The sequence below is a fragment of the Cynocephalus volans genome, chromosome 8, assembly GCF_027409185.1.
Source record: "Cynocephalus volans isolate mCynVol1 chromosome 8, mCynVol1.pri, whole genome shotgun sequence".
In the NCBI taxonomy this organism is placed as follows: domain Eukaryota; kingdom Metazoa; phylum Chordata; class Mammalia; order Dermoptera; family Cynocephalidae; genus Cynocephalus; species Cynocephalus volans.
In genome coordinates this window covers 109,475,818-109,490,885 of record NC_084467.1, presented here as the reverse complement: position 1 = coordinate 109,490,885, position 15,068 = coordinate 109,475,818, and the positions used below count along the sequence as shown (strand labels likewise).

At 41.5% G+C, this 15,068-nt stretch overlaps 1 protein-coding gene across 2 annotated transcripts in view; it reads left to right on the top strand.

Moving 5' to 3' along the window:
- Positions 1 to 14,886, top strand: part of POGZ (pogo transposable element derived with ZNF domain) — a 48,134-nt gene extending 33,248 nt beyond the window's left edge. For both annotated transcript variants that reach the window (XM_063105381.1, XM_063105380.1), the window contains 9 exons: positions 5,970 to 6,070; positions 6,610 to 6,756; positions 9,212 to 9,346; positions 9,462 to 9,634; positions 9,796 to 9,936; positions 10,415 to 10,471; positions 10,670 to 10,782; positions 11,097 to 11,121; positions 11,265 to 14,886. In XM_063105381.1, coding sequence (XP_062961451.1) covers positions 5,970 to 6,070; positions 6,610 to 6,756; positions 9,212 to 9,346; positions 9,462 to 9,634; positions 9,796 to 9,936; positions 10,415 to 10,471; positions 10,670 to 10,782; positions 11,097 to 11,121; positions 11,265 to 12,936 — 2,564 coding nt within the window. In that variant the 3' untranslated portion in view covers positions 12,937 to 14,886. The remainder of the gene's footprint in view (positions 1 to 5,969; positions 6,071 to 6,609; positions 6,757 to 9,211; positions 9,347 to 9,461; positions 9,635 to 9,795; positions 9,937 to 10,414; positions 10,472 to 10,669; positions 10,783 to 11,096; positions 11,122 to 11,264) is intronic.
- Positions 14,887 to 15,068: the final 182 nt, after the last annotated feature.

The following is a 15,068-nucleotide window of genomic DNA, read 5'->3' as shown; positions in this document are numbered from 1 at the left end:
AGGATGTCTCTTTATTTATTGAGGGAGTTTCAGCATTGTTATGTACATGCACAATGCTTACACACTTACGTGGAGTCAAACTTTGTGAAAATTGCATAAAATGAATTAGAACTCTATAATACAATTCATACCTTCAGTATTGGAAAAGATGTGAAGATGAAGGACATAGCATAGCAATTATAAAAAATAATGCTGACAATTTTAAATTAAGGGCAGAGGGGGCGCCTGTGATGCCAGTAGTATGGCTAAGTCCAAGTCCAAAGGCCTCAGGAACAGGAAGCCAATGGTTTAACTCTTAAGACTGAGGCTGAAAGCCTCAGAACCCTGGGGGCTGCTGGTATAAGTCCTGGAGTTCTGATGTCCAAGGCAGCAGAAGAGCAATCTGTTCCAGCTCTCAGAGAGAGACCAATTCGCCTTCTGTGTTTGTTCTCTCTGGGCCTCTGGCCAATCGGATGGTGCCTGCCAACACTGAGGGCAGATCTTCCCCACCTAGTCCATTCAGACTCACTCACTAATTTTCTCTGGAAACACCCTCACAGATATACCCAAAATAATGCTTTACCAGGTTTCTAGGTATTTCTTAATCCAGTCAAGTTGACACCTAAACTGGTCTTCAAGTTCTCCCCTTGTCAACGTGGCACCCATATGCATCTCCTTAAACCATACTTAATTTCTAAATAAAGACAATAACAAGGTAATGGTTCATCCTAACATGCTGCAACTGACTTGTTGCAGCTATCCTGCATACAACCAAAAGTGCACTCATCCCTTCCCTAGAATTTGGCTTTTAGGATTTCAGCACTTGAGATTTTAATCTGTTTGGGATTGTGCTTTGGGGATTTTAGACATTAAGGATTTTGATCTTTTGGGATTTCAGTGTTTGAGATTATGGCATTCAGGATTATATCTTTCTGATTTATGGCCCAAACCCTTTAAAAAATATTAGCATTACAAAATAAGCTACTTTCATGAAGGAAATTTGGGTCATAATCCTGAAAGACACAATCCCTTTTTAATTTGGGGGGAAATTTTTTTTCCTTTTATTTTTTGAAGTGTTTTAAAATTAAATTATAGACAACATAAAAGACATTTTAACCCTAAATAGTATGTATCTCTTTAAAATAAGGACATTTTTCTGTATATAATAATTGACATAATTCTTTTGTCAGGATCTAATAGAATTATTCATAAATCTTTTTAATTTAATATTTTTTTTTTACATTCTATGGTGGTGTTGTGAAGCAGTTGGAAGGGAGGAGGAGAGGGGAAAGGGGAAGGAAATAGGATGGAAGGAAGAAGGAGGGTGGGGTTGAGGCCTGTAGCACCCCTCTCATTCCCACAGGGGAGATCAGGGGGTTTCCTGTGGTGGCTCGATCATTGCCAGGCTGGATGCAGATATCAAGGTGGTATGGCTAAAGCCCTAGCCCCCCACCACCCCAGCTTGGGAGCCTGGGGCACTTCTTGTGGCGGCTTGGTAGTCTTTGCTGGGCTGGTTGTGTGTGTGAAGGGGATGTGGCCAAGGCGGGGAGGGGGGGGAGTCACCGCCCAGCTCAGGAGAGCCCAGGGGCACTTCCTGTGGTGGCTCAGAGGTCGTTGTTGGGCTGCTTGCATTTGTTGGTGGGTGTGGCCAAGGCCCAATGCCTCCACCCCTGGGACTGGTTGCAGGTGTCAGGGAGCATGGCCCTCTGACATCCCTAGCCCTCCCCCATCTCTGGCTTGGTAGCCCAGGGGCCTTCCAGTCTTTCTAGGTGTTATAGGTATTTGGTGATTGTGAGACCTTTACTAGTTAATATCAAACTTTGTCTCTAGTTGTGGGTATTTTGTTTTTTCTTTCAGTTCTGTGTTGGGTTATTTGCTGTTCCTAACACTTAAACTCTGCAGTGGAACTAATTTGTAGTCCTTTGCTTACTTCTAAAATGGGGAAACTTCCTGTGGGGGAACCAGCACCTGAGCTCTGTCTTTGAGCTAAATTGCTGCTTTGCTGCTGATTCCCTAGGGAAGGCTTTTTGCGCAGTTCAGATTTTAATGGTTGACTTTATAGGACTTCAGGCTCTTGTGAGATCCGGTACACCTGGGTTGTGTGGAAACTCTGGTCTGGGCCTGAGTCTTTCAGCAAACTGCACTCCCTGCAGTTTTATATTCCTGACCAGTCTCCACTAAGTGGTCCTACGCTGATTGGGGGGCAGATCAGTTGTCCTTACTGTACCCCAGTGTTCCCCTGGTAAGCCCGTCTCCCCCACCACCCATGCTCAAAACATTTCCCATGGATGGGCTGTGCTCTGGTCCCTTGCAGTGACTCACCGGCCTCTGAGTGGCTCCTTTTTTCAGTTGTTGTGGCTCCTCGCTCCTGAGTGGGACCACAGGATCCCTATTAGTAGTCTTGCTGGCCTAGGGGCCAAGGCCTTCTTATCCCCTGCTGCCTCCAAGCAGCTTCATCCAAAGGGCACAGCTGCAGCTTTTGCCAGCTCCTTCTCCCTGCGCTTGCAGGTTCCAGCTGGAAGTGGCCAGGATTCGAAATGGTTGGAGTTCTTTCTTTCTCTCATCGTGGTTTCTCTCGCTTTCATGCACTCCATGCATCTCTCCTCCTCTCACCTAAGCTCTAGCTGCCCCAGCTTGGCTGTTGTTGCTTTTTAATAGTTGTAAATTGGTTGATTTGTGAGAGAGAGTGATGCTGGGGATCGTCTATTCTGCCATCTTGACTGAAAGCAACCTCACAAATCCTTAACGTCATCTAGTCCATTTTCAAGTTTCCTGAGCTGTTCCCAAAATAAAGGGATATTTATTTATTTACTTATTTATAAATGAATCATTATATTTAATAGTAGTAACAGCATAATCTTAATAGCATTAATTTCTTTTACACTTGTTTTTTTGTTTGTTTTTTTTTTTTAAAGATGACTGGTAAGGGGATCTGAACCCTTGGCCTTGGTGTTATCAGCACGACACTCTCCCAAGTGAGCCATGGGCAGCTCTTTTTTTTACACTTGTTTAAGGGCAGTGCGTGACTTTAAGGAGCCTGTGTAGCTCTAGGGTTTTTTCATACATTTGCTTAATGCGGTTTCTTAGTCTTTTAAGTTATATCTAATATAGAGATCTTAACCCGCTTGGTTATTAGGTCTCCTGTGAACCTCTTGAAATCATATGCAAACTTTGCATGCATGTGCATTTTTCAGGGGAAGAGTTATGTGACTTTAATTAGTCTCAGACGGGTTCAGGACTCAAAAACGGTTAAGACTATTGGTTCTTATTCCTGTTTTCTATGGTAGCTATACTAAACTACATTTTCTTCAGATATTCTGACATTGTTCTTCTGCATCATTCCCCCCACCTCCTTAGCACCCAATTGAAGGTAACAAATATATAGATTACTCTCTTAATCTTTCAAAAATAATTTATGTTGGCGGAAATGAGAAAGAACAGTAGACCAAGGAAAAGGTAGGATTAAGGGAAGGATGCTTTAGGGGTTTAATCATGTTCAGGTGTCAGGGGAAGGAGACTGTGTGGAAAAAGACTCGAGAGGGAGAACTAATTGATTGACAAAGTCTTGGGATATGTGGAGTGATGGGGTTGGATGAGCCTTAGAAAGGTACAAGGGATCTGTACTTCCATAATTGTGAGAACAGGAGGTAGAAGCATCTATTTTCTCAAAGTAGGAGACTATGTTAGATGTTTGTTAAGGAGGTGAGGTTGATGGTGCTGGGACAGATAGTGTTAGGATATTCACTGTAGAGAATCAGTTTGTTGTCACTCTTGAATCTCTTTTTTCACACCAGCTCCTTCCCCGATAGAATTGATTTGTCAAAGGTTACTAGAGATCTTTTAAATCCTCTGATATTTGGGTTGCTATCTCATTAATTTTCTTGGTGTGAGATAATACTTGTAAATCTTAGCAAGGTGCCTGTGCATTAGAAATTTGTCTTAGTCCATTTTCTGTTTCTTGTAACAGAATACCGAAACTGGGTAATGTATAAAGAAACAAATTTTCTTACAGTCTGGAGGCTGGGAAGTCCAAGTTTGAGGGGTGCACAGCTGATTAGGGCCATCTTGCTGGTGGGGACTCTCTGCAGAATCCTAAGGTAGTGCAGGGCATCACATGGTGAGGGGGAGGAGCATGCTAGCTTAGGTCTCTCCTTTTCTTTCTATAAAGCCACTAGTCTCACTCCTGTGATAACCCACTAATCCATGAATCTGTGAATGGATTAATCCATTCATGAGGGCAGATCCCTTATGACCCAGTCACCTCTTAAAGGCCCCACCTTGCAAATACCATAGTTGGATTCCCACCTTCTTAATACTTTTACAATGTAGATTAAGTTTCAGCATGAGTTTTTGGCAGGACAGACGTTCAAACCATAGCAAAATTGCTTAATGTTTTTATTATTGATGTTCATGATAGCTATGACAGTGGAGCTGATATATAAGTTGTAGGAAAAGCTTTCAAGATTGAATGTGATTGCCCAGGGAAAACAAATAGAATAAGAAAGACCTGGACAGAAGGTTGGAAAGCACCAGTGCTCAAAGGTATTCTAGAAAAGAAAAAAATTAATTGAAAGAGATAAGCAAATTGAGAAGTTGGGGGGGGGGGGCAGGTGGAAAAATAGTCATGCTGCTAGTTACCCTTTTCCCAAATATGTCATGAACTTCCATACTTACATGCCTTTCCTCCTGCTCTGCTCTTGGCTCCTCCATCTGGCAAACCTTTATTCTTCTCTGAAGGTTCAGTTTATGTGTCTTCCTATAGCTTTTCCTCATTCCTATTGGCAGAATTTGTCTGCATCCCACACTACCTAGTGTACTTCTAGGCAGTGGTTCTAAATGGGCTGCAGGCCCCTTTGAGAATAAACACGAAATCTGTGAACCTTCTTCTAGACAAATACACATTTTACTCTTTTGTAAATAATTTCAGGGGATACTTGGGTTCCCTAGGGCCTGTTCCATGGACCTAAGATTAAGAATCCCTAGCTTACGTTTATTTTAAAGAACTATTTCAACTTCACTCATCTTTGGGGGCGGGGGGCTGATTGTACATTATCCAATAAATGCTTAAAGCTTTAAGTTTACAGTTTTCACGTTTGCAAAAACTTGAAAATAATTCCAGTGAAAGTAAGAAAAATACAAATAACTATCTTTTTTTGGCCAACTGTATAATTCAAAATATGTAGCAGTTAAAATTTTTACCAAAAACTTAGAATTGCAGCCTCATAAGCTTGAAAAAAACAGCCAATATCAGAGTATAGTTTCTCAAATTTGTCAATACTGAAAGAAAAAAAAAGATAGCTCTTATAAGGCAAGAACTTCTGTTCATGATTGTTGATATTTTTTAAGGGCAAATTCTTATTTCTACTCGGTAGGTATTCAATAAATGTTGAATTATTCTAGGAGACAATCATTGTCCTTGAGCACAGAATGAAGTCATATAGTATTTTTTAAGTAATTCATTTGGCAATGTTATGTGAAGAACAGATACCATATAGGTTTATTGGAGAAATGGGAGGTATTGGAAGCCAGCTTATTAGTAGTGGGAAGCCATATGGGCTTCTACCAAGTTTTTTGGCTGTAAGAATGGAGAAATGATCATTCTAGATGCATTTTTAAATAATGATGGTAGAACACAGGGTTTGGAGTCTGAGATAGTACATAAGTTTTGAGCTCAGGGAGAGATGGGGAAGTGAGAAGGGAAACAGTGGTAAGCAGGAAGATGGTGAATTAAGTTACAGTTGATGAAATGTCATGTAGATAGTTCAAAATCTAGAATGGAGTTTTTGGTAAGAACCCTGAGCTAGAGACATAAGGTTAGTTGTTATCAGCAACACACATGTTAAGACGGAATCATTTTAAAGAATAGAAGTAGCCTATGATTTACTGACTGTTCATAATGAAGATATAGTAGTGAGAGAAAATAAAGATCGAGTCAACAGGACTTTGGTCCTGTTTTCAGGTGGATTTATTGATTATTTTTCTTCTTACAGCGAAGTGCAAGATCTGTGAGTGGGCATTTGAAAGTGAGCCACTATTTCTCCAGCATATGAAGGATACCCATAAACCCGGAGAGATGCCTTATGTTTGCCAGGTATTGACTTTTTTTTCAGGGAGTTTTAGCCATTTTGTTCTTAAGATGATACATAAAATCCACTAATGAATATTGCTACACACCTACTGCATAAACTCAGTTTAGGAACTCAGAGGAGGTACGTAACAAGTAGTAAATATAGTTTCTGTCTTCAGGATTTTCCATGCAGTAGAAAAGTATAAAAGAACATATCTACAAGTATAGTACTTACCCAGCCAGGCAACATGTGCATGTACAAAGAGACTGTTTCCTGAAGTTGTCTTTTGGAGATGGATAGAGAAAGCTTTATTCTTCTTAGTTATAGAATATGGATTGTCCTCAGTCTTTTCCCATTCTTCCCTATTTTTATCTTAAATCATAGCTAAATTTATCACAAATATAGATAGCCCTGTATTACAAAGTTAGAAAAATAGTTTGATTTCCTTGCATTTAGGAAAACTTTTTTTCCCCATATTTTAAAATTTTTGTTGCTACCTCTTTTTTAAGGCCTCAGATGTTCACTTCACTCTTAGTCTTATTTTCCCTCTTATGTGACTCAGGTATGTCAATATCGCTCCTCACTCTACTCTGAGGTAGATGTCCATTTTCGGATGATCCATGAGGATACCCGGCATCTGCTCTGCCCTTATTGCCTGAAGGTCTTCAAAAATGGCAATGCATTCCAACAGCATTACATGAGGCACCAGGTACCAGGCACCAAGCAATTCCCATATTCTTATTTTTTAAATTTATGGATGCTGGGGCCAGGGCTGAGCTAGACAAATAATTTTGGTAGAAAAGATGATATGCATGTGTTTGCAAAAATCCATTAAATTTTAGTTGTGTGCCATACATTAGACTAGGTGTCAAGAGATTTAGTGGTAAACAAGACAAACAGTATAATAAAGCATGAAGAATGTTGTATTGGGGGAAATGTAGGGTATAGAAAAGCATATACTTATTCTGAGAGCCTAGTTAGGCTTCCAGGAAGAAGTGATGTTCAAGACCTGAAAGATAATGAGCCAGATGAAATAGGACAGAAGAGCAGTGTCCTTGAGGCACAGAGTGACAGTATGAAGGTTCAAGAAATTGAGAGATGTTCAGTGTAGCATGTAGGGAACAAGAGGGGAGTTGGAAGTTAGGCAGGGACAGATCATGGAGGATCTTGTAAGCAATGAAAAGGAGTCATCGGGAAACAATTACAGGGTTATTAAGTGATGTATTCAAATTTGCATTTAGTTAAGATTTTACACTGGCTGCACTGACGAGAATGGATTAAAGGAGAGTAGGACCAGAGTTAGGGAGACTAGTCAGAAGGCTTTTTTAATAGTTTAGTTGAGAGATGTTAGTGGCTTTTGGCTTTTGAAATGAAGAAAAAGAAGGTAGAATTGAGAGATATTGAGAAGATATGTGATATTTGTGATTTAGAGATGGATTAAAAGCAGGTAGCAAGGGAGTAGTTAAGAATAGTGCCTAAGAATTTAGCTTGAGCAAGTTGAGGAATGATGGAACTATTTACTGAGGTAGAAACACTGGAGAACATAAATTTTGGCAGGAAGATTATGAGTTTGGATATTCTGAATTAGCAGTATCTGTGGATATCAATTGTAGCTATTGGATAATAGGTCTGAAGTCTAGGTTGTAGAAAAGATATTTGGGAATCATCATTATATAAATCCAGTAGATTTTAAACTTCTTAAGTGTCATGGGCCCCCAACCCTGTCAAGAATAAGATGAAGGCTTAGGATCCTGAAGTCTCTATCCATATAGCCAGCACCATAGTCCTAGGAGGAAAACCAGAGGAGTCTTGACATCAAGGAACCTGAGGAGAAGAAAATGTTTTGAAGAAAAGGGTGTGGTCAAAACGTCACATGTTGCAGGAACGTGTCCAGCAAGATAGAAACTTACAGGCAGACCTTTAATTTAGCAAAATTGACGAGAGCCATTTTGTTGGTCAGTAGAGTAGAAGTAAAATTTCAGCAGGGCAGATGAATGAGAGGTAAGGAAATAGAGACAACTTATTTAAAGAAGCTTGTTTATGAAGGGAAGGACCGAGGGTGGTAGGTCCAGGGGAAGAAGTAGCAAGGAAGAATTTTTTGTTGTTGCCTTTGCTGTATTTTGTTTATAAGATGGAATAGATATGGCCCTGTTTTAAAATGCTATTAGAGAGGAGCCAATAGAGAAGAGTGAAGTTTCGTAAGAGAGGATACAAAATGGAGAACAGTATGGGTGCACGTGTGCTTAATGGTTACTTACACGTATGTACACACAGACATATGCCTGCTGTCATTTGTAAGCACCTCCTTTTGCTCACACTCTCCTTTGCATAGTAATGACTCCTGATAACTCACCACAAATGTATTTCCAAATAGGGGCATGGAAATTATCACCTGTAACTCATCCTGAAGTTACAGAGCCTTGCTATTCTAGGGAAGAAAATCATAAACATGGGCTCTATTTTTAAAGGACTTCAATACTAGGTATACTGAATCCTCAAAATGATCTTACAGGTAGACATGTCTGTGTATATTGATGTGTTAAGTAAAAAAAAACAGCAAGGTATAGACAAGTACTATTGTTTGTGTTTATCAAAAAAAAAGAAAATGAGGTGGTGGTGATTGGATATGAATATGGGTTTTTTTATAGTTATATTCATAGACTGTCCATGAAAGGATACTCAGGGAACTGGTGACAGGTTGTTTTTTGTGGAAAGGGACTGAGGGTCAGAGTTGAAATTTACAACATGAAAGAGTACAGAATAAAAAATGTGTTTTTGTGTTTGTTTTACCGTGTACATTTTACTGTCTTTAAAAAAAATGAAAAGAAGAATGACTAGGAGTAGGTATAACTGTCTGCAATGTAAAGATATAGTAGGGGTAAGTAGTTTACATCACCCATTCAAATTATTAAAGCAAGTCAGGAAAGGATGGTTTGAGGAAATGGCCTTCCTGACCTTGAGTCCACCTTTCTTTGGGAGCATGGGAGGTCGTGATTCTCAATGGTAGGTTTGTTATTGTGTTGTATATTTCTTTCATACCTACTTAAATTATCAACAGAAGGGTGGGAAGAATGATTTGTTTGACTTTGATCTACCTTCTCCTCAAAGGAGAAAATTCACTGGGAACCTTTAAGGGATTCTGGTTTTTTCTTTTCCCCCTTCAGAAGAGAAATGTTTATCACTGCAACAAATGCCGGCTGCAGTTTCTCTTTGCCAAGGACAAAATTGAACACAAGCTTCAGCATCATAAAACCTTCCGTAAACCCAAGCAGCTGGAAGGCTTGAAACCAGGCACCAAGGTAAAGAGTTTGCCAAAGTTTCTTTTACAGTCCCAGGGAGGGGAAGAATAGAGATTTTCAGTATTAGGGGGTTTAGCCTGGGTAATGTCTAATTGTTCCTTCTCTTGACTCTCAGGTGACAATCCGGGCCTCCCGAGGGCAGCCACGAACTGTTCCTATATCCTCGAATGACACACCTCCCAGCACCTTGCAAGAGGCAGCACCACTGACCACCTCAACAGACCCGCTGCCTGTTTTCCTTTATCCCCCTGTCCAGCGCAACATCCAGAAGAGAGCTGTTAGGAAAATGTCAGAGCCTTCTTCTAAATGCTGGGCGGGTGGGGACTGGGTGGGCAGGATCATTCCTGATAGCCAGTGCAGTCTAGTAGCCTTTTAGCAGGGTCTGTTGTCTAAAATCCTACAATTTGGGACCCCTGAGGCATTAATGGGAATTTTCATTTTTTTGACAGGAGTGTCATGGGCCGGCAGACGTGTCTGGAGTGCAGCTTTGAGATCCCAGATTTCCCTAATCATTTTCCTACTTACGTACACTGCTCTCTGTGTCGCTATAGCACCTGTTGCTCTCGAGCTTATGCCAACCACATGATCAAGTAAGTTGTGATTAAACCAGTGTTCCTACTTGGGAGTTCAGATTGTTCAGAAATCATTTCATTCCCTCCCCTGTTCATAATATAGAGCTATTTGTTCATTTCTCATAGCAGGGTAAGAGGCCAAACTCACGTTCATTTGGTTTTGATGGTCTGTGCTCTAATTTTGTAGAACTTTGCTAACTCAGAGTTTGGTTCCAGGACCAGCAGCATTAGATGGGAGCTTGTTAGAAATGCACACTCTAGGCCCCACCCTAGGCCTACTCTCTTTTTATTTAATAGATTCTCTCTTTTTATTTTAATAGATTCTCGGGTGATTTGTATGCATATTAAAGTTTTTGAGAAGCTTGGTGATAGGAAACTGGCTTGGGTTGAGATTAGGATGAAGAGGCATCTCTTGTTGGAGTATTGTCATAGAGATTGTGATCTCTAGCTTAGCTAGTAGAACCCCATAACTCATACCACTTTTTGTCTTTCTCAGCAATCATGTTCCGCGGAAGAGCCCCAAGTATTTGGCTTTGTTTAAAAATTCTGTGAGGTAAGAAAAAACTTAATGGTAGTCTCCTAACTTTTCAAGTTCTTACGATTAAATCCTTTTAATTATTTTGGGAAGTGGATACGTGAATTAATTTGAGAGAAAGAAGGAAAGGGCACTCCTTTATTAAGCCTCAAAGCTTAACTCACTCTAGTGTCACTGATATATTTGTCTTATTATATTCTTGACTCTCTTTCTTAGTGGAATCAAGCTGGCCTGTACTTCATGTACCTTTGTTACCTCCGTGGGAGATGCCATGGCCAAACATTTGGTATTCAACCCCTCTCACAGATCCAGCAGCATCCTGCCACGAGGTAAGTAGGAGAGATGGAGGTTAGTCAAGCAAGGAAAAAAGAAAAAGATACAGGCTATTTTGTATGAGTCAGGAGCATCCTTACCTGGCCTCACCCATTTACTGTTTATACTACACCAAATTGGAAACATTCTAACCTGAAGTTTATATAAGACTGGGAAGGTTGGTCACTGTGAAGTGTGTGTGTGTGTGTGTGTGTGCGCGTGCGTGTGCGTGTGCGTGTGCGTGTGTAGTAGATTGAAATCCCAGGACACTGTCTTTGGAGGGCTGTTTCTTCACTGAGCTAACATTTGTTTATTGTCTCATTTTCCACAGGATTTACTTGGATATCTCACTCAAGGTAACAAAAACTTACTTCACGATTTAATTTCTGTTTTGCAGTATGTTTGCTGTTTGTTATTATTACTGCTATTATTTCAGTTTCCTAGTTTTAACTGTGCTTTCTTCGCATCCTCTCTTTGCTCCTTTCCCCCACCCCTTTAGGCATGGCCAGACTCGGGACCGAGTACATGACCGGAACTTGAAGAATTTGTACCCTCCTCCATCATTCCCCCCTAACAAAGCTGCTACTGTGAAATCTGTGGGGACTACCCCACCTGAGCCTGAAGAGCTGCCACCTACCATGGCCCAGGCACTCCCATCACCAGCCTCAACTGCAACCCCACCACCAACTCCCACTCACCCACAGCCTTTAGCCCTTCCACCCTTGGCTATAGAGGGGGCCGAATGTCTGAATGTTGATGACCAGGATGAAGAAAGCCCAGTCACCCAGGAACCTGAGCTAGCGTTAGGTGGCAGTAGTAGTGGTGGGGTTGGCAAGAAGGAGCAGCTATCTGTGAAGAAGCTTCGAGTAGTACTGTTTGCCCTATGCTGCAATACAGAACAGGCAGCTGAACACTTCCGAAACCCCCAGCGACGTATCCGGCGTTGGCTTCGACGCTTCCAGACCTCCCAGGGGGAGAATCTAGAGGGCAAATATCTGAGCTTTGAGGCAGAAGAGAAACTGGCTGAGTGGGTACTGACCCAACGAGAGCAACAGCTACCTGTAAATGAGGAGACCTTGTTCCAGAAGGCCACCAAAATAGGACGTTCTTTGGAGGGGGGATTTAAGATCTCCTATGAGTGGGCTGTGCGTTTCATGCTGCGGCACCACCTGACTCCCCATGCCCGGCGAGCTGTGGCCCACACTCTACCTAAGGATGTGGCAGAGAATGCAGGACTCTTCATTCAATTTGTACAACGGCAGATTCACAACCAGGACTTACCCTTGTCTATGATTGTGGCTATTGATGAGCTCTCCTTGTTTCTGGATACAGAGGTGCTGAGCAGTGATGACCGAAAGGAGAATGCTCTGCAGACAGTGGGCACAGGGGAACCTTGGTGTGATGTAGTGCTGGCCATTCTGGCAGATGGCACTGTCCTTCCCACTCTGGTTTTCTACCGAGGACAATTGGATCAGCCTGCTAATGTTCCAGATTCTATATTGCTAGAGGCAAAGGAGACTGGCTACAGTGATGATGAGATCATGGAGCTGTGGTCAACCCGAGTGTGGCAGAAGCACACAGCTTGCCAGCACAGCAAAGGCATGCTTGTGATGGACTGTCATCGCACTCATTTGTCAGAAGAGGTACTGGCTATGCTTAGTGCCTCTAGCACTTTGCCTGCAGTGGTCCCAGCAGGCTGTAGCTCCAAGATCCAACCATTAGATGTGTGCATCAAACGAACTATCAAGAACTTCCTGCACAAAAAGTGGAAAGAGCAGGCTCGGGAAATGGCTGATACTGCATGTGATTCTGATGTCCTGCTTCAGCTGGTGCTGATCTGGCTGGGTGAAGTGCTGGGTGTCATTGGGGACTGTCCAGAGCTAGTACAGCAGTCCTTCCTTGTGGCTAGTGTTCTCCCTGGCCCTGATGGCAACATTAACTCACCTACAAGAAATGCTGACATGCAGGAGGAGCTAATTGCCTCCCTAGAGGAGCAACTGAAGCTAACTGGGGAACAGTCTGAGGAGCCCTCAGCTTCCACTCCCCGACCCAGATCATCTCCTGAAGAGACAATTGAGCCTGAAAGCCTTCACCATCTCTTTGAGGGTGAAAGTGAGACCGAATCTTTCTATGGCTTTGAAGAAGCTGACCTAGGTCTGATGGAGATTTGAGAGTTGAGGTCGTGAGGGGAGGTGGAGAGGGGGTGGGAAGTGTGAGGGAGGTTAGAGGGATTTAGGGAAAAGGGGGTATACCAGGTGGGGTATTGGGTTTATATTTTTTAATTTTATGCCGCCACTCCCGCCCTGATGTTGACTTACACTTCTCTGTGGATTTGTGGATTATTAAGAAAACATATAGTGATCACGTCTGAGCCGAGAAGAGCTGGCCCATTGGTCATTCACTTCTGCTAAAAACAGGTTTTTGTGACTTTTTTTTTAATTTAAATCACGTGTTTGGTATTTTTCTGACAAAATCAAGGAAAAGAAAAAAAAATCTTTTGTGGGCAAATGTTAAATTGTTTTGTTTCCCCTTTTACCTCAATTGTATCATAGTGACTGGGTTTTTTTGTTTGTGTGGCCAATGTCTTTGGGCATGATGCTATCTAATCATTGTCAATGTGAGAACATTTCTGAAGATGGGAAAGACAAAAATATGTAGCTCATGAACTGGTTTATTATATATATGGATAAAAAACTTTTTCATTGTGGTCTTAACACTTTTTATATAAAAATGAAAATGGAAAAAAAAAATCCCACTGAACTCTCTCTCTTCCTTCTCTTCTTTCCTTCCTCTCCAGAGATGTTGGTTTCTACAGCAACTCTAGATATAAAATTGTGGCTTTAAAAATGCATGAAACCTTTTATCATCCAGAATGAATAGATTTGCCTTTTTCTCACCACTCTCCCTCCAACAAAAACACTATAAAAACCATATTCTTTGCACTTGAGAACCTTGGCTCTTTTCCCCATTCTCCCACTGTCCATCACTCTGGACAAAGGATTATGTGTCATTAGCAAACAAGAGGTACTGAGGTGATCAGTGTTAGGGTGGAGGCCATTCCCAGTGTGAATCTGCATCCTTCACGACCCCAGGGGCAGTCCCTGCTTTGTTGAACTTCATCCTCTTAAGTGGAGAACATGCCTGTTCAAGAGATCACAGGGCCTACAGCCAGGAACTAATTGTGCAAGAAGTTAATTATTGAACTTTAAAAAGAAAAGACAGACCACTTGTTACTCTGTGGCTTTCCCCTGTTTCTCTTAATGCTTAGAGAAGAATCTGACACAAAGAAGAAACACTGGGGTGTGCACAAAGAAAAATACATGAATATTTTTCACTGCCAGTTTCAAGGGAAGAACAATTTTTCTACAATTTGCATGAGGTTTTTCTTTAATTGTATGTACTCATGGTTATAAACCAAAATGTACCGTACCATACAGAGAAAAGGAGCAAAAAACCAAGTTCACTTTTCCCACTGCTACACCACTCTTATGTCCATCCTGAGGCTTTCAGCAATGTTTCCCTCCTTTGAGTCAAAGAGGCAACCTGCACAAGCTTGTAAATGGTTCATCTTTAAAGTGTACATAAGTGGAACATTTAATGAGGGGAAATGGATTTATAAACTTTTTTTTCTAGGTAACCGTTTTTAGGCGTTCACAGACTGGGGAATGCTCAAGCTGTGATAGGCCTGGTGGTACAGATGTGACTTTTGTTACTGCCTGTTCCTCCCCCACCCCCAGATTTTTGTTTTTTAACCCCCAGCACACTATAATATAGTGAACTGGAGCGATCCCTCCTAGACATCTTGGCCAGCTTTGTGAACCCATGGTATCTGAAAATTGAACTAAGGATCCACCTGGGCTTCTCTTACCCAGGTTTTTGCCTGATGCCATTTTATTGACAGACTGGACTTTCAAGTCAACCCTTTGCCTTTGAGAAAGTTAAAGAACTATGATTGGTCACCTCTATCAACAATCTAATCCTACTCTTTGGTGGTCTGCAGCAGCCACAGCCTTAGCAGAGCTGGGTTCCTGGCCTCTGCACACTGATTGACTTTCTTGCTGGGTTAATCATACCAAAAGTGGTGGACCAGCTGGGTTTTGGCCAGGAAGTTGTCTTCGTGGACGCCACCTGCATGGCTTAATAGTAGAAGAAAGTTTTTTTTGTTTTGCTTTTTTTATAATTCAGTTTAATCAATAAACATGTATTTATTGACTACTTTGTGTGTTGAGACTGGATGTGTGGAAGTTTAGAATCAAAAGCTCATAGTTTTGCTTAGTTTGTTGTAAACATGGACAATACCAAC